A 19,613-nucleotide genomic window follows, 5' to 3' on the forward strand; every position below is an offset into this window, starting at 1 on the left:
CTCGGAATGATTGTGTTAAGCTAGCACTAATTCCCTCCCCAAGCTACCTTTATTCTTTTCTTCACAATAAGGCTTCCAAATAAGTCATGGTTGTACGGCAGTGAAGCATCAGTGTTGAACACTGATGTCATGCTGTCGATGATGGTGATGATGATGATGATGATGATTGTTTTGTTTAGGACTCATCAGTGTACTCAGTGGGGTTTGGATCACCTAGATTTCATGTTCACTTTCCCTAGCTTAAGACTCACTGGCAGTCACCATAAGTTGTGTTAACGGCTCATTTGAATGCAACTGGTTGTCTGCTTGGTTCATCAAGTACACGAATGGTTGAGAGCAACTTTGAATATGCAGTAGAGATGTCAACACTGATTCTCTCTGGCAGACTTGAAACGACCACGAATAATAAGACGACGCTCAGACAAGACACACTTTCGATAAACCCCGTCTGGACGTCTTTGTTTGGCTGGCTAAGACAAGCCACTAGCCTGAAGGATGAATGCAAAACAGCGAATTTTTTCCACAAAAGAGGAAAGCTTGCTGTTGTTTAAGTGCTACTGATATTGATATTGAGAAAGTAACAAAAACTAGAAATGTCAAGACCTTCAGAGAGATTTGTCTAGACTAACTTATAGAGTGCGGGCAGGGCTACCTCTCCCCCCAAATATTCGGTGAACGAAACTGCGGCAGCTACAACCACTGTACGATGAGTACGCGGTTATTACAGCTGACAATGATGATGATGATGAGAGCTAACTTCCGAAATATAGATGACCTGGTTAATCAAGTTAAATGGTATTCTCAGCCAGAGGAGCTGTATAGCATGCTGGCCATATCCCGCCCCCCAAATATCCATTTAAAATTCCAGCTGTCCTATGCAAATGTTGCCTATTACCAGTTGTTTATTGAGTTGAAATTTTAGTAAGGTTAATTGACACCTGTGTGGTGCTTCATATTGATCTGGTTCAAGGTACATATCTCAGACATTCTGAACCAGTAAATCCTAGTTTGGACGTTGAGATGTCAGAGTTCTGACAGGAAACACCACACTGCCAACAGCTGCGAAAGTGGATAGTCGTAGAATGACAAGTTTTCAGTATCTTTAATGTAAGAGTTTGTAGGTTTCTGTCCGCCTACTGACTCCGTTCCATGTGGGACACTATCTTCGGTGCTGGCAAGTTGCGGGTGGGCAAAAAATTGATGGACGGCCCATGAATCATGCAATCAGTATTGTCAAATATATCCGAACCCAAACAAAACAGGTCTACGTGGCTTCGGTTGGAAAGGAAAAGTTGCTCTGATGGCCGTCTAAGCACCGGTTTGTTATTTGCTAATCACTCACTATTGGTCGAATTATACCAGTTCAACTCACTTTATGGGATCATGTGGTAGGCACGGCTGGTAAATTATGGCATGACTGAACCAGCTGTAAAGTGCTACTGGGTTTCTCAGCGTTGACTGACTGATGAACTCATACTTGGGACTACAAAACCTAATACATAAAAGCAGTAGTGTATTTTTGCTAATATCTGCTATTTCCATACACACGTTAGACTAGAATCCTCCTAAAATTGTTGTAACTCCCTGAAGAGCTCAGGCCCTATTTCCCGTGAACATCTTCCTATGAGCTACCAAATGATGAGCACACAGTCACCGGCCGACCATGTTATTTCCAAAGTAAATACTGAAAACAAACAGAAATGTTTTCTACTTAAAGGGATAACCATGAAAAAAAGAATATAAAGTTCGTTCTGTAGCCTGTCACGAATGCTGGTTGTGTAAATTCGTGTTGACCAGCAATTAAAATTACCGAACCTAACATTTTGCGCAACGTTTGTCAAGGTGCATGACTCACCTTAAGTCGCTTTTTTTCCGGTTCACGAGGGAATACGTGCCTCAAAGCTCGATAAAGCTCCACTGCGACATATTTCAAGCACTGTGGTATAAGTTGTGGTCCAGGTTCGACAAACAGCCCATGAAAAAAAGCATCAGTTGCGCTTAGTAACCGTGGCGTTGTCTCAGAATCGCCTTGTGGCATGCTTGAAAAACTGGTGACGCATGCCTGATGATTTGTCGCGAAGTTGCTTTTATTTTGTATGAATCCATCAGTGTTATATTCCCAAAAGTCTTCATCTGAAGTTTTTAGAGGTTGCAATCCCTAAAAAAACCAAGGATATGCATCGAGCTTGGTCGTTCGAATTGTGGAAATTAACAGTGTATTAACAGTGAAAATTCAGGAGATGCAGACTGGAAATTAGGGGGAATCCTTTTACGACAGGATTGCATCGGCAAGTTGATCCGACATCCATCTTGCCGAAACAGTGACATTCACTCAGAAGTCACGTGCCTGACCATGGTGAATATTTGGAACAATCCTCTTTTGTGTGTGAGGCATCTGTTGGCAGCTTGAGTATCAGCCGTACGTTTCAGCAATAATGGTAAACAAGCATTATACTAGTATCAAATTCTATGGGATAAGATTCAATCTGAGGAGCCTGGGGTGACCTGCATTCGTAGTTGAATAAACTGTGTTTGTAATGAACGATGAATACCAAAAGCCGCAGTGTGTAGATATGTTTTAAATGAACGTATTAGCAGAGTAATGTCCTCTTGAATCACCTCATCTAGGGTGAGAGATTGATGGCAAGTCAGTGCTCGCTCACTAAGTCTTATTGTGTGTGTTTTGATCACTTGCTGTTCCGACACGTATGATTTCTTAAACTTTCCTCACAGGTCTTTTAAAGTGACTTTCTTTTATATGGTCCCTCCCAAGAAGTGTCCGAATATACAAAAGACAAATGACATGTTCACTGGAACGGTCCTAACTAGGAGCTGGTCAACCAACAACTCAAGGACAGTAAGCAGATTTCTCAAAGCCACCTCGGGAAAACGTGTGTTAGCTTTACTGTTCCTTGGGTATTTTCACCTGCTTCCCTGGTATTTAGTGGTGGGGGAGGGAAAGCCGATATTAACTGATGACGAAGGAGCAGGAGGGNCGATATTAACTGATGACGAAGGAGCAGTAGGGAAAGGATGACCAGGAAAAGTGGTTTTGGGGTAAAAATATACACCCGCTCCCTAATATCTACTATGGTTAGCAAAGTCTGAACGAAAGCTGGTGCTGATGAGTACCATGCACCGTGTAGACCTGAACAACCTTTGGGCTAGTATCATATAGACTTTGGTATGCTGTTCAAAATGGATATTGACAAGGAACAAGTACTTTTAGCTACCTTCGATTTGATTGTAAACTATCCGTGTTTACAGTTCTAAGTCTTCCCGATATTGCTAATTTGACTGGAATAGTAAGAGTAAGAGTAAGTAAGATTTGAAGCTAAGCAATGAGGGATCAAAGCATAATCACGCGTTATTTCTAAGCATGAATTGTACTTGACCAAAACAAGGTTGTATTGTGATTTCCAGGGTAATGAAATCTCCTCAAATCTGCTCACACTACCAACAATATATAAGTAGCTCATTGGAAGAATAAACTTCACCCGATGAATGAAACTTCCTCTGAGAAGTCGTTGCTCGAGGAGCCAGTCAACACGTGTGACCGAGTGATGTGGATCCCGTGATTGAAGGATGAGCGGTGTTATATCCTGTCTAAGTGAGAGTTAATCACACTGCAGATCAGCCTCTCGTGGCCGAATGGTTAAGTGTTCAAATTACTGGCCAGGAGGTCGCGGATTCGAGACTCTCCGGAGTTTCGTGAGATGCGCACTGCTGATGATTCCTAATAAGGATGAAACAGCTGTACAGTGCTTCTCGGCTTTTCAGCATAGATTGGCTTCACTTACAGGACGAACTCTCCACAGAAGACATGCAGTTGAACGCTGCAATAGGTCCTGGTCTTACCGTCTCGAGTTCCAGTTTAGTTTGAGAATCCGAATTGCTAACAGTAGGTATCCATGAGAATTGTCCAAAGTGCTCGAAACTTCACTCTTAAAGTGGTCGCGCCAGTCTCATCTGTTTCGCTTACATATTTTTCGAAACTTGACTGAAATAATCTTCGGCCATATTCGAAATTCTTCGCTTCATAGTTCGATATTCGTGATCATGACACGTACGGGTGACTCCAACTTCTGTATCGGGAATTCAACACTGGTGTTGCGCTACATGTCCAGAACTTCTCATTGCTTGAGAAATTCATGTGCGTTTTGATCTGTCGCCAACTAAAATGTAGTTGGGCAGGACGAATTGTGAACAACCGGCCTATACTTAACGCGCAAATGTGGACGGTTTCCCATGAATACGCACCATGAGACAACGTTCACCGTGAACATTACGTCACAGTTTTCATTGAGGTTCAGCTCACACATGCAAACTATCCCAAATCTTGGGTGAGGGTGTCGCCCTCTTGTAGGAAGCATCCCGTCTGATGCGTATCCAAACTTCTGCAATTAAAATAATTCAGAATTTTCTGAGTGAGTTTTACTCTTGAACGGGCATTAGTTTCAACAACAATCACTCGGAACGGGAGGAGGCAGCCCTGGATCGACTTCACCGTGAGTCCAACATGCCTGGAACGAAGCCAATCTAATCGGGTTATAGGTCGTACTTAAGGCCTAAGATAAGCCATAATTGCATCATAGTCACACACACCAGCTACATGTGTGAAGGTTAATTCTGTTGTGCACGGTTAGTGCACGTGAAATTTCTTGATTACTTCATCCTCTATCAATACGAACTTTAGTTGGGTACCTTTGGTGACAACAAAAAAGCAGCTAATTACAATAAGACGTAGCATCCTTTCTCAACTGGTTGAATAAAAAATCCAGCTAAACAAACTAAGCATTTCCAACTTCGATTCAAAGAAGGGTCAACCAATGAGCAGAAACCAAGCAAAAAAATAGCAATCTCACCGTTGTGTTCAATTCGATCACCTCCTCAGATTCTTTTCCATTTTCCAGTAGATCAGCTCCCAGTATGGCTTCCACCAATTCGCAGACAATTGTTCTCAGTAGACCATTCTGTTTGATCATCTCCCTGTTTTCTACCAAGTAGGCTTCATCATCACATCGTCTGGTCATTGTCCTGTGTAAACGCATTCGAGCTAAGGACACGGCCAAACGCAAGACGAAGGGCCAAGGTCTCTTATCCGTGAAGCAATCCAAACCGGAAGGCGTAACGTGGAGTGCACCGACAAAATGATGAATAAACCTGGAGAACACATGCAACAGGCGTACTTGGTCAGGAGAAGTAGAAGCATAACGAAAGACTCCCAGTACGATACGTTCCAGCAACATTCCATAGTTCTTTAGCTTATAGGAATCAAAACCATATGGTTTGTTCAGCAAGTTGCTATTCCAGATGGCTGACTCCGGAATATTTGTTAGAAGGCTAACCAGATAGTCAGGTTGTGTGTACAAGAGATAACATACTGTTCCATAACGGTCTAGCCATTTATCGTTTGAACTAATTTGGTGAGTATTGTGTGCAGAAATTTGTTCGATTTCTCTGAACGGAGTGACAGCATTTCGTTCAAGGTCACTGCGAAACGACTGGGTACGACCATGTAAACGAACTTGTACCAGAATTTTTATCAGCTGATCAGAGTTGGCAAGTTCTTGATTGACATTCTTCAACCGGTTCACACTCGCGAGGACACTTTTTCCAAGTAGAAAGCAGGCCATTTGCTTCTCATAGGCAACTTTCGAGGCCCTGCCATCAAGGCAGTGTATGTACTTTGACAAGCAAGCCAAAGCATTGGCGGAGCCCAATGGCTCTCTAGTTGATGCATGCATGTTGAATTGTGCAAGCATCATGCGTGAAGTAGGTCTTCCTGTTGGGTTGGACAGGTTGGCTAGATAGTATAATGACTGATGTGCCTCACGTTCTCTCCGTCCGCGCCATAAAGCCTGTATCTTCATCACACTTCGGATATACCGACGGTGTTCGAGTAGCAAACTTGACATGCGACGCTGAGCTCTTCGCTGTCTCCAAAAGTTTTGCAACCGAATCGCTGCTTGTTCACTAGATTCACTGTGCAAAAAGTTCAGGCGATTTTGATATTCACGGCGCTGACGGTAGCCCCTCCAGTGGGCTTGTATTTGTACGACGCTGTCGACCAACTGTTGATCCACTGGAGTAACACTGACCGGTGCATCCATTGGTAATTCTGTATCAGAATAATCCTGATGACTACGGCACTCTCCAGCTGGATTGATGATAGGTGGTACGGTTAAGGTTGATGTTGGTGCTCGTGCTGGCACTGGTGTTCTTCTAACTTGTGAAGGCTGTGGGCTGGCACGCCTCTGGACACGTGGCGTAGTTGGTCGCGGCGTCCTTAGTCCTGGAGTGACTCGACCGCTATTAATTGTCACATTGTGTTCAACTTGCCGCTGTCTGGTTTGATTGTATGGCCTCATCCTTCCCTCGTCCGGTTTGTTTTGTTCAACAACTTGAGTTGGGGAAGGCTGTGTTTTCCACCTCTCTAAACTGTAACCCATTGTGCTAACGTAATCCCAAACGGTAACACAGTCATCCAGGTTCAGGAGACTTGGATCTAAACTAGGTGGTTCTCGGATCCCTAGCGGCCAATGAATGTTGGCCAAATCGTTTGTCCACACAAAGGAAATCGGTGGGTTGGTTGTCGTGATCGGCCAACGAACGGTGCTTCCTGTAAATATGTTATAAAAATACGGGACTGACATGTGACTCAAGAAAAATTCCTCCTCATCAGTGTTGCACAAATCCTTCGGAACGACAGCCGGTACATAGTTCCATAGCCACCCAGATCCAACGATGTGTGAACAAATGCTATCCAAATAGGCCGTAGCTGGGGTCAAACGCAGTAGGGACGTTGTAAACGCACCCCGAACACGGGGTTCACCAGAAATTCGACTCATTTTCTCAGACGTGTACTATAAAGATCAGGAAAGGCGAGACAACAGTATCAGTTTGTAGCTTAGCGGTGTAAAAAGGACTTTTATACCAGTGGTTATAAGTAGGCCTTAATAGTTGTGACGAACATAAAACTGAAAACTCGATTCGTTGTGTTTATTGGAACAGCCAGATTCACTCTATTGGATACCTCAGATTTTGGTCAGTAGTGGTGTCTGAACACTTTTGCGATTAAGTGAAGTTTTTTGGCACAGTCGACCCGCCTGGTTAACTGGTATGGAGAGCGGCAAATGGGAAGCATTTTGCGTCCGTCTCTATTGCATGTCGTAGATCAGAAAGTGGTGGTAACGACGGTCATGTCAGAAGTGACGCAACAATAGAATTCAGCGCGAGGGTAATAAATGGTACCACTAGGTGGCCACAAATGCGTTTTTTTGTGGGTCCCAGTCTTACTAAGGTGTTCTGCTCGAACCAAAGATCTACGAAGCATCCTTTTGTATGTGTGAGCTATCCTATTAAAAAGTATATTATAATATCTTGACTGCTCGCAAACAACCATACCGGTCACTAGATTTCTTCATTCTGCATTGTAAAGTGAACCCAGACTTCATCAATGCTTGTTTGGAGTTAGTCAGATGAGCATGCCTTCACCTCCAAGGCTTGTTTTGTATTCCACTTTCCCGCTTTCCGGTGATGGGAACTGTAGCGGCTGTAACCAACGTGCCTATGGCACACGGTTTAGAGCTGATAAGTTGATTGAATGATTTGATCAGCTCATCCAAAGCGAAGGGTGTCACTGAGAGATGTACGTTACGTAAGGGCATCCAAGACGAAGTTCATTGTACCTGAATGATCACTGTTCAAGGTTCTTGTCCATATTCTTCATGACAAAGCGTCACTCCGTTCTAAGAAATGACCCCTTGAAACACTTAGTTTGTTCTTTATTGGAGCTATTATACACTGACGGATTCAATTATAACCATAGAATCTAAGGAAGGAGTTGTTCTTCGTCATGGAAAAGACGAAAAATTAACTGCTAGTGTTTAATTGTAACCTTCAGGTCTCGTTATGGGATAAACCGTAAAAAGAGGAATTCATGTAAACTTCAGTTGAATCTCCCTTCAACATCAGCTGGAGTTGTAAATGAATAGTTGACGAAGCATATATACAGACTGATGTGCTTAATGGGCCGAGATAATGGACCGGAGCAATATTGAGACATCCTAGGTTTGTTCAGTTGAGAAATATAGCCCAATAAAACAAATATTTCGGGCAAATTACAAGCTTATGATCACATGTACCCCGCCATAGTCATTCACGGCTTGGAAATCTTCAAGCCTGAACCCTTTCCTAATATTCGGATCTAAACAGATACACTGGAAAATGAGTTTTCAGTTACGAAATAATCAATAATTTTTGGGTCCGCTGTAAAAAATAAAATGAGATTTGGTTATTCAAGGTCCAAAGAACTTCTAATCGTTTGCTGAAAATATGGTACTTCAATTTTCTAGATCTTCAGGATCTTCCTTTCATCCATAGCTCTTAGGCTTGTTTGATGAATGACCCGTAAGGTTGCCATGGTTTTGAATAATCATAAAAGTAAGATTCCTTGCAAAACACATCATCACTTATTGAACAGCTGGAAACCCTTTGGCAGCTCAAAACAGCTATTCCCATTGAGCGGGTGTAGTAGCTGGGTTTCCTTGTGAGTATTGCACTGTTCACTTGTACCAGATAAAGCAAAAGGTGCAGTCTCATTGTAGACATTTTCACTCAGATGTGGATATGCTGTTCACTGAGGGATAGCTGTGGTACCAAGGCCATATAGAGCCCTAATAACTATTTAGCATTTGGTGACAACGATATACACGGTGTGACTAATATAGTTCAGAGTTATGTGTTTAACCGGTATCAAGATGACTGAATTAGTGGATGGGAAACCGTCGGTTAAAAAATACCGTATAACTGCCCAGGAAGCGTATTTCGGCAGCAAACTCTTAAGAAAGACGAATTCGCAGAAGATACGACTTTCTATCGGTCGTCTCGGAGGCATATACCCTGTCCTGTCGCTTAAAGAAAAGAGAACGTCAGAGGGAAATCTTTTGTAATTGAGTTTTTGAGTAATATTCTCAGGGCAAAAAAGCTGCCTTTATTTCCTTAACAAACGCTGGCATTTCCGATGCATGGTGCCCTCTGTGAAGGAATTTGAACGCAAACCAGCGTTCACCCTTCCATACACCTACAGCATTTTTTTGTTGGTGATACTTCAAAAGTGGTGATGCTGGGGATAGTGGAAATAGAAACATGTGACTGAATGGAATGTAACTGCCCTCAGGACAAAGTCACGTGTAGCCTAGGAAACGGACTGGATAAAAAGTCCGGTTTTCCGCTATTAAATGGTGGTAACGGACACGTAGCACAATAACTGATACCGAGGACCGAGAAGTGCAGCCAAGCATTGAATTCGTTGAGGTTCGAGGAGATCTAGGTTTACTCTCTTTTTCTCTGTCGAGATTTTATCTCCTAATTGAAGTCGATCTATGCTGAAAAGCTGTACAGCTGTTTCCTTCCCACTGAGAGTCATCAGAAGAGCTCAACTTACGAATCTACAGGAATATTCGAACACGCAGTCTCTTGACCAATGGCTTAAGATAGACTGCCGTTGGGCTACTAGTGTAGCAATCTCCTAATTGGATCAGATTTAGAGCCACTCATCCTACAATCTTTCGCATCGCATGGTCATGTGTTGACTGGCTCCTTGATTAAAGCCTTCACGGGTGAAAGGCTCGTGCAACTTGCCGGGCGTATCCCTTTCCAACCAGATCAATTGTAGTATGTTGGCAGTATGGGACGTCTGTGAGATTAAATTCCGTTCTTCCGGTATTTCCGTGACTTTCAAAAAGTTTATTGTCTCTGTGTTGCGTAGTAGTGTTTCGCAGCTATTCTTTTCAACTTTGCCGTTATCATCGAATGACGGAAATTTGGCCTTTCGGTAATTTCTTACTTTTGAATGGAACTAACTGAGATCCGTATTGGGTACAGTAAATATGATGGCCAAGTTTCACACTCAGTCGACTAAGGATCTTGCTATTCAGAACGGAAGTTAATCCTGGCAGGTGACCTGGACAAAGCCAGAAAAAATAAGGTAGAAAAACGTAACACCTAGGGCCACCACATCATTCATATCAAATTACCATACCCATTGAGGGATCCTGAAAATTCACCATTTTCCCCGTTCCACATACGGGTAATTTCGATTGGATAACAATCCGGTGTTCAGTGTGTGGGAACATTTCTCAGTAATAAGATGCCCGTAAATCAGCTCAGGAATGAGGCTAAAAAGAAATGGCTAAAGTGCGCATTTTTAGCAGACTTAACGGCTTACATGAGTGGGTCAATGAAAAAGAACAGATAATCACTTAATTTCAGGGGTGAACATATTAGTTGTAGGCGGTTGCGGGATATGTAGGAACAAAAAACTTAAATCCTATCAGTTGTCGTGAACATCACACCTTAGTTTTGTAGATGACAGCGAAAGCGAATCTTTGACAAATAGAGCATTTTGGCTGGCCTTCTCGCCGAGCTTCGTAATTGAATTTAAACGTTCCACCATCATTCTAGGCGATATCATTTTTACGCAGTTAACGACTCAGACAGGACGAACCGCCTGGAAAATAGTGGCCAGTCTCCGCAAACAAAAGAAGTGTCGGATTGGATACAAATATTAAGGCATATTGTAAAGACTTCCGACGTTCCCAGATGGCAGTCACATAAATCCCACATTACGAGAGGACATGTAAAATACACTTACAAATTGTAAATACAACAAATCTGTTGTTATTCGGTTTCGATCTCGTCGGATATGAGTGTACTGCAAGGCTTCTCTAACATTAACATATGACAGTACTAATATCATGCAGGAAAAGATGCTTAGTCCACTGGAACGTATGTGATATTTCAGAGACTTCCTTTCCCGTAACTTGTTTCGCTTGCAAACGCCTTTCTCGAGCTTGCTAATACGACGCAGATGGTAGAATTGCGATACACGGACTTTCTTGCATCTAGCTGAGCCACCTTTCAAGATTTACTAGAGGAATTAACTACAAACGAAACGACTTTCAATCCACTGACCTGAATTAGACTTGCTGCGTACGTAGATCGACAGTCCTTCAGCTTCACGTGACCAGACTGAGTTTCCTTTGGCGATAGATTTCTCTGAACAAGAAGTTGTCTTAATACAAATAGGTGGGGATCTTTTAAGCAAATTTCTATTTCTTCCACGTTCATTTTACCTATGGCAACGTTTAGTTTTGCTATTGCTACACCTGACTGTAGCATTCTGTTTATTAAGCTGTTTGATCTTTTCACGGCTGTGATGGCTTCGTCTGACAGAAATTGCCGAGCGGGGGAGTGTGTGCCATGAACGGCGGAAAATCGGCGGATCCACTGTTTCCAAGCAAAAAGAAGAAATGAGTGATAAATATCTGCGTATTCTTCATCGAGTGAGGGTAGCCTGAGTTCCATGCGCATAGATCGTAGAACCTCAAATGTACCCATTGGACAGTTGCGCTTTAGGCCGCTAATTAGGTCTTCGGTCGATGATATGGTTTGAAGAGTTGTGATCGTTTTGTCAGCTTCAGGGATGGGTGATTTGGCACTTTCGCCCAAAGCCATGTTCAAACCTGGATCCTTTGGTTTGGGAGAAGTGGGGGTTTTCTCAATCCGTTTCAGTACTGGGGACTTACGCGACCCAGCTCTAGCGCACAAAGTTATCACAGTCTGTATTTCCGCATGTGTCAGAATAGGAAGCCTTCCGGAGTCGGCCTTCCTTTCACGGGCTTTTCTTAGAGCTGTTAAATATAACTTTGAATGTTCTAGTGGAAATCTATCTTTAGAATGATATACAACCTCCTCCCAGTAGGCATCTGGATTGGTCAACGAACACATTAGCATATAAGGGTCATTTTTATCCAATGCCTCGTTCAGGGACACAATACAAGCTAGAACATCCAGTGCAGCAATTAACTCTGACCCACTGAGACTTGCACCCTTGTCCGATTTTGCCACCCCAAGTTCATGATGGTACAAACGAGCAATGTAATGAATGAATCCAGACTTTTGATATCCATCCAAAGCTTGAAGCATCTGTTCTCGCAGCAGTGGTCTTAGAGCATTTAGGGTACGTAATGGATCAGACTGATCAATAGCTCTATTAACAATTCGTACAAGGTCAATATCCGAATCTCGCAATTCGGGAGTTTTCCGTCTACTTTGCCGTGAAAGGAGTGCATTAACCATATATTTAAACGACTCTAGTATACAGTTACTGTTTGCATTAAACGAGTTCTGTAATATTTGCTCAAGTTTGGAAACATAAGGGTACAATTTGCTCAGGATTACTTCTGGTTCTGTCCATGATGCATCAGTTGTCAAAAGAAAACAGTCTTCTAGTTGCTGTGTTAGCCCCACAGCATCCCTCTTTTTGATGGCTTGGATAAAAAGGCGGAGTTTCTTCACCGTATTCTCGAACTCCTGATCGGCCATTGCTCAGTGCCTCACGAAGTCACATTTTGCACCTACATTCCTCCAACTAGAAAGTTGTAGAAATCACGTGGTCTGCTTAGGCTTTGAACTGATTCAGTTTGTGTGAACTGCGTGCACGTGACTTGTGGCCTGTTCAAACAGCTTTTGATCGATTCACTGTGTAGAAATCAGCGAATTTTAGAAGGCGAAACGGAACAGATAAAGTCTCCTGTATATAATTGCCGAGAAATATGCACAAAATCCTATTGCTTAAATTATTTACTATTTTGTATGCGCAAATTCTTCCATAGATTTAAACCGATAGCTGATTCAGTCCGTTTTAGATGGCTGCTTCAATGGAAGCCTCTAGCTACTTTGTAACATCAGACAGGCGCACTTTTCAGCTGTCTTTCCTGGGTCATGCCAACGTGCAACCAATCACACACTTCAGTGTATTGTTCCAACTCAAATTCACGCTTTCTCGTCTTGTAGACAGATTGCACTTTCCTGTTGAATTAAGATTATCGTCAAGAGAGACCGCTAATGTCTTATCTCGTATGATCAGTCGTTCTCTAAAACCAGCGTAAAGCGAAAGACATTTGGCATCAGCCAAGCGCAACAACAGGACTATACATGATTTCTGTTCTTACCCTAGTTCATTTTCAATGAGATTTTGCCTCATTAATCTGGGCTCAGTTCATTACCACAAATGACCTTAACTAAAGTTTAGTAATAGTAGTAGTAGTTTAGTTTGGTAAAGTGTCTGGAAATAGCACAACTGAGCAAATTATAATACATTTTGACGGACATACGCTGACCACCCGGTGGACCTTAATTGTGCTTCAAATGTTTTGTGCGCCGGGATAACAAAAGAACTTCCACAAAGTACACAGATTTTAGCCGGTTTGACTCCCAGCGTGAACGCTCATCACGTTCTACTGACCATCTGTAAGTGTTCTAAAAATCAGTGGATCTCCAGATATATGGTACTGTTGTATTGTGCGTGGCCGTCTATTGGTTACGCCTACACTGAACCTGCCAGACTAGGCGATAGGGAGAAGACAGAGAACTGGGGACACGGCTGTTTTGTCAGAACAAAACATACAGAGCGTCTGCGTGCATATATAGGATGACTAAATGGCCAACTATGGCTGTTCGCTTGTTCGGTCTGTACTGCCAATGGTGGTGTTCCAGTCGTGAACAATTTCAGGCCCACTAAGCTGATCGTATGTCGCTAAGACGTGTTTGGTGAGAGCCACCAATTCACCTACTTTCCGGACGCGTCGTACCGATGGTGACTTTGGGGACGCGTCGCTCTCTGCGCATGTGCTTTTTTTCCTGCTTGGGCGCGTCTTGACAGATACCCTTTCCTCCACAAGAATAATGGAAACTAAAATCTTGAGTAAATCCATGTCGTATACTTTTTGATGAACCATAAAAAAAACGAAGTAGAGGCAATGTTTATCGTAGAAATTTTCTAGGAGCCAAAAGTACTCCTTACTATCCAGGTCATTTATTTTACTCTACAGCAATGTTCGAATGGAATTCTTCTACGGAACAATCATAGCCGGACTTCCCGGGTATATTTTGAGGAGAGCAGATCATACAGACAGAGAAGGCCAATGTGTGCTAACTGGGGGAGGGATTTCTTACCACAGATCATTGTTTAACTATTTGATGTGCACGACAGTTCGTTTGATTGCGAATAGCACAGCTATTTTCACAGAAACCACAACAAAGGGATGTCCGGAGGCCAGTTGTCCCTAATAATCGAACATCACATCGATTGGACGGATGTGTCACGTGCGGGCTACGGACCAAACGAAGGCACGCCCTGATTGGTCAGAATGTCAGCATCCTTAGCTTCCCGCCCCCTCACGGCGATTCTAGGGCAACCTTGTGGAGCATTATGTGATTACCCTATAAACACAGCTGTAATAGTCTTCCTCTGTCATCATAAAAAGGCTGCCTGGAGCTCCCGTGCCCTGTGATATACCATTGTGGGTGGAGCAGGAAGCCAAGGACAGACACAGAGTTGCACGACCGTTAAGGGAGGGACAATAGAGGAAAATCAGCTACTGGTGAAAGGAAGAAGGCCTTCGCTGCGGAGTTAGTCGGAAATGCCAACTGACCGGTTACAGACCATTGAACAAGGAAGCAAAACTCTAATCTGCATCTTATTTACAAAACCTGGACACAGATCTTCTCCCGAACAAGCCTTCCTGGAAATTCATTGCCTCCAATCATTCGTTAGTCAAATAAAAGCAAATGTTACAAAGTGCTCCCGCGAATTCCGCAACAGAATTCCCTTTCTCAATCAACGCAAAGCGAAATTCTACGAACAACACATACTACTCGCATGTCTCCCGATCAGTAGTATCACCGTTACACTAGTAAGAAGCAACATCTCAACCAATAAGTGTCAGGAAGGTCAGGTTCCTGAAAATAATCCCGGGATACCAGAAACATACTGAGACACACAAACCCCATCAAAACCACAGTGGGAAGCCGTCAAGCAACCAGGCCAGAATAGTCCGTTTTCCATTGAACGCTGAGAGAGTCAATGAATTCACCAACAACCCACGATAATGGGTTTTCAAGCAGCACTTAGAAGCACCGGCTGATGATGATGAGCGTCCACCCTACGCCGACCGGACAGCCTGGATTCAAGGTCGAATGTGCGTTTTAAATATCGCGATGCCTCTTGTAATCTTTACATTTGCTTGTCAGCAGTAAACCTGTTTTTTCCTTGTTAACGAGTCTTTTTCCGACAGTGAGACACCGGAGTGGGCACAACAGTTATTTGCAGCAGTAAGTTAACGTTGAAGTGTTTTAATTGTCTGGTAAAGCAAAGGCTCCTTTGATTTGTTCATAGTATTCTTCACTGAACTCAAATTAGGTTGTCAAGCACAGATTTAGCGGTTCAAATGTTTCTTCCCTTCTGAACGTTCCGTTGATGTTTCCGCGGTTTTCCAGGAGTTCAGCAACCGTCATTCCCGCTGCGTTTAAATCAACTCATGTGAACAGTGAGGTTACACCGAAGGACACCATTAATCCGTCTTTTTCGATTTTCACTTTTTGAAGTCTCTCAGAAATTGCCCTGCATTGTTGACTGAAAACTGGAATTCATTGGTGAGTTACTTCAGCCACTTCCATAATTCTCTTGGAATGTTGTGCGCGGGTGCTCCTGGTAGTTAGAAAATAGGGAGTAATGGTACCGATTTGTTGTGAACCTTTGGAACTCCATAGAATCGAGCAACTTCTGAGGCATGAGCGTTCAGTTTCTGGAACCTTTCCTCTGGAATTTTGTGAAAATCCTTGAGTCTCATCAGGGTTTTGTTTATCTTGTTCGTGAGTTTTGCGGTTTGGTCTTTCTGCAAACGGAGGCATGTGGTTGCCTCACCTAGTAGAGAGTTGGTTTTGTCGATGTATTCCGCTTTCTCTAGAATGACTGTCATTCTTTTTTTGTCAGCTGGCAAAATAACAACAGTTTCGTGCTTATTAAAGGGCTTAATTTCATTTTCAAGGATTTTGGAAGTCTAGAATATTTGGCCAGCCTCGAAGCGGCCTTCAAATCCAACGGTCTCAATGGAGAAAACTAACAAGTGATAATTCAATTCCAGCTGTCACGTGAAACAAAGCAAACAACACTTTATCTACTGAAGAAAAAAGGACAACAAATAGCGTCAAAGTAGACAAAATCGAGCAAGAAGAGCGGACCGTTTACCGTGAGCGGTATTTTTGGACACTAAAGATAGTCTTTTCTCTATATTGGTGATGATGAAGATTTTCATAAGATGAATGAAACACACCTCTGAGAGATCATTACTCAAGTAGTCAATGAACAGGCGGCCAGATGATGAGTTTTCTATAATTGGAAGATGCGTGGCACTATATTTTGTGAGGGGTAATCATACTGCTGCTCAGGCGATCAAAACCGAACGGTTAAACGTTCAACTACTGGCCGGAAGGTCGCAGAGCCGTGAGATACGCACTGCTTCTGATTCCACTAGGAATGAAACCGCTTTTGAGTGCTCGATTTTTCAACATAGACTGGCTCACTAAGAGGACGAAAAGTAATTTGAACACCATAGTTGCTGTTCACTGCGGTTTCCAGTCTGAGAACTTCGACAGAAAGAAAGATGTGTTGGATATTTTGTGCAGCTAGCTTCGACTCAGGCTGGAGTGGAAGTCGAACACTTCTAGAAAGTTTATAGCTCTGCCCTTTATCTCACTGGTTAGTAGAGCACGTTCGGCGACTCTGCAGATGTCATACGATACACCTCTGAGATATGTGCTCAAGTTGAATTCTCGTCTGTTATTCGCCTTCCCGGAATGAAAAACATAAAGTACTGCAATTTTCATCCTGACGTGCTTGTTGGTTTTTGTTTGTACAAAAAGGGGTTTTTCTAGCTTGGTTTGTGACGCTAACTAGTCAAATTTTTCACCAACGAAGAGACTAGTACAATACGAATTCCCCGAGTAATTCGGATATGGAACGCTATAAAAAACCATCAGCCATTACAAAAAGCACGACAAATTTGAAAAAACGGAACACCAGGAGAACTTTTCAAACGACTGAATAAAGACGGTCTTGCGGATGTATTCTTGGCTAATGATCCATTCTTTTTCACCGTTCCCCCGAGATTTACAGAAGATGCCGGGGGCTAACTATGTTTTTGCTACAGAAGAAAGTTTAGATATAGTTTTTCCGATGATACCAAAATACCACGGGTGATGGGTTTGGTGCATTATTTCGGGACTATAGTCTATATAGCACTCGCTTTGTGGCTTCTGGGTCACAAACGACAGTAGAAAGAAAGTGGAGGAGAAATATGTTTTGCATCGGGTCAGTTGGCTGTACACATTTAGGCCGATCACACTGCCAGAAAAATCTGCAACCAACATAAAAAAAGCGGTCCTGCCATGTGTGAAGGCTCCGAAATGTCGTGAATAAGCCCAGTTCCGCAAGAGACCGTACATCAGTGTTAAGTTTTGACAAGGTGTTTCCCACAGGGACATTCCTACAGCTGCTCACTTGTTTAGTTGCTGTTTAATCTTGCAAGCGAAATCGATCTTCGTCGAAAATAGTCAGCATCGCAGTTCGGTCGGTTGCAAATTGGGGCACGCGAGCAATGTGCTCATCCTCTAAATCTTTAGGAAGCCCGGAATAATCAGCTTTCCGAATGGTGGACTCCTAACTCGTGTTCAGGCAAGATGGTTCATTGGTTAGACCGCGAATTCACTGACCGGAAGGTCCGTGGTTCGAACCCGACTTATGCATCTCGACTTCTCCTGTCTGGGCTTGGACAACCTGAAAGTATCCAAGCCTCCGTGCTTCCTGCGTTTGGCATGACAGCCAGGCACCGAAAAGGGTGCTACAGCTTAACGGTTAAACTCATGTTCAGACGTGTTTAAATACTTTATGCAGAGCAGCTTCCCAGCAGATAATGTTAAGTTTTCAGTTGTCATGGAGACAATTTAGATTATCAGGCGTAAGAAAAGACCCTGAAGGGAATTGAGGGATAAAATCGTACAGAATTTTCGTATGGCACCTACTAGCTCTGTTTCTTTCAGAATTAAATGATTTTTTGAATTTGCAATAGAGTACCGTTTCTATATGAGACCGATATACGGCTTCTTTGCTGTCACTCTATTACGTAACATTTCTTTGGTTAGATTCTTAGTGCAAGAAAAGTACGCTGAAATAAGGCCACTCTGAAGTACACAGATGTTATCGCTTTGAGGGCATGCGGTCCCTTCATCATATTTGAAGGTGATATGTAGTTATCGATGTGCTAACTTACTCCGTTTGGTCACCTTAATGCTCACCAGAGAAGCTGACAGATACCTAAATTTTAAGGTATCGAACTTATCACATCTTGGACCTTAAGAGTGCTTACAGAGTTAATAATGCGACAACTGTAAGGCCAACGGATTACTGCTACTTTTTTGCCGTCACTAAAATCCTCTGAAGTGTATGAAGGATATCTGTGAAATTAATGAGGTAAGCTATCTTGTATAAGTGCTTAAACCCTGTCCTGATTGGATGCTACATTCTCATCTTTTGAGTTTGTTATATTGCCTGTAAGAAATCCACTTATATAAGTGGTTCGAATACCGATAAAATCGATCATCTAATATCCGAAATTCCCATAGTTCCATTTATTTGCAGTGAGCTTGTGGTAAACGACATGAACAACTGTGCAGTTTGTCACCGGTTGGCTTACACAGGGAGGCTTTTTACTTTAGCTTTATGCAGTAACGGGATAAATATTCGACACACGCGTCTGAGTCCATGCCTACAAGTTAACCCTCTTGGTATACTAATTACTTCGATTATTTAAACTCGAAGTTTTCAGAGTACTTCCTCCTAAAAGACTTTTGATGCTGCGCCATTTCCGTTGTGTTGTTGCTGTAGATGGCCAGATTTCCCCGCCGTTTTAATGCATCACCATCCTCAGTCCTCTTTACATACTTGCTGGACTATCTCAGTCCCCATCCCTGAGTAAACACACGTGTCGTTTCACGGCGGTTTTTTCATGGCCAGCCGTCACCCACAGACCGTGTGTTGATTCTCGACAGAAAGAAAATTGCGGGCACTTAGAGGAAGCGGACACTGAATTGCGAACTGTACTGGTTCTTTCGATCCACTGCTTTCAATTCTAAAACAACCTGTCTCAAAGGACACTCTAAAGAACACCTGCGGTTTTACGGTTTTGGTCAACCAGGTAATGACAACATATTGTTTCCGTGATCAAACATGCCGCTAATACGAGACAAAAATACCTCTACTTGGGACAATAGCGTGAAACGAAACCATGAAAGGATTCGGCAGCTGACGTAATTCAAGGCAGACTGAGCGTGAACTTGAAGTTGTTGCCAACCGGATGCAGGTTAGGCATACTATGTTTACTTTTTCTTTGAACTAGTCCCAAATTTATGCATATTTCAAGATCTCTATTTATGTTACGCTGTGAGGGTAATTCAGATTATCCTAAGGTGGTATACGAGGTTGGATTATAGGTTAACCGACTGTTTTATTTACAGTTTCACCTTATTTAATCCAGTAGCAATTGTTCCTCAACCGGTTGGTACAACTTGTGAACCCACTTTTAGGCGTGATTCTTGTAATAAGCAGACTTGAATAAAACTGCGCCGATAATAGGAGATTCATGTATGACTAATTCGACTTGCACCAAATTACTTCTTCCAAACCGGTAAACATTCCACAACCCAGATGA

The 19,613-nt window shown here is 42.8% G+C and overlaps 1 protein-coding gene across 1 annotated transcript in view; it reads right to left on the bottom strand.

Moving 5' to 3' along the window:
- The window catches only part of T265_06966 (hypothetical protein), a gene marked incomplete at both ends in the record, with an annotated part of 35,471 nt that extends 23,081 nt beyond the window's left edge, over window positions 1-12,390 (bottom strand). The window contains 3 exons of the mRNA XM_009172372.1: window positions 1,856-2,158; window positions 4,866-6,866; window positions 10,978-12,390. Of these exons, the coding sequence (XP_009170636.1) occupies window positions 1,856-2,158; window positions 4,866-6,866; window positions 10,978-12,390 (3,717 nt within the window). The remainder of the gene's footprint in view (window positions 1-1,855; window positions 2,159-4,865; window positions 6,867-10,977) is intronic.
- Window positions 12,391-19,613: the final 7,223 nt, after the last annotated feature.

The sequence above is a fragment of the Opisthorchis viverrini genome (assembly GCF_000715545.1).
Source record: "Opisthorchis viverrini unplaced genomic scaffold opera_v5_154, whole genome shotgun sequence".
Lineage (NCBI taxonomy): Eukaryota > Metazoa > Platyhelminthes > Trematoda > Opisthorchiida > Opisthorchiidae > Opisthorchis > Opisthorchis viverrini.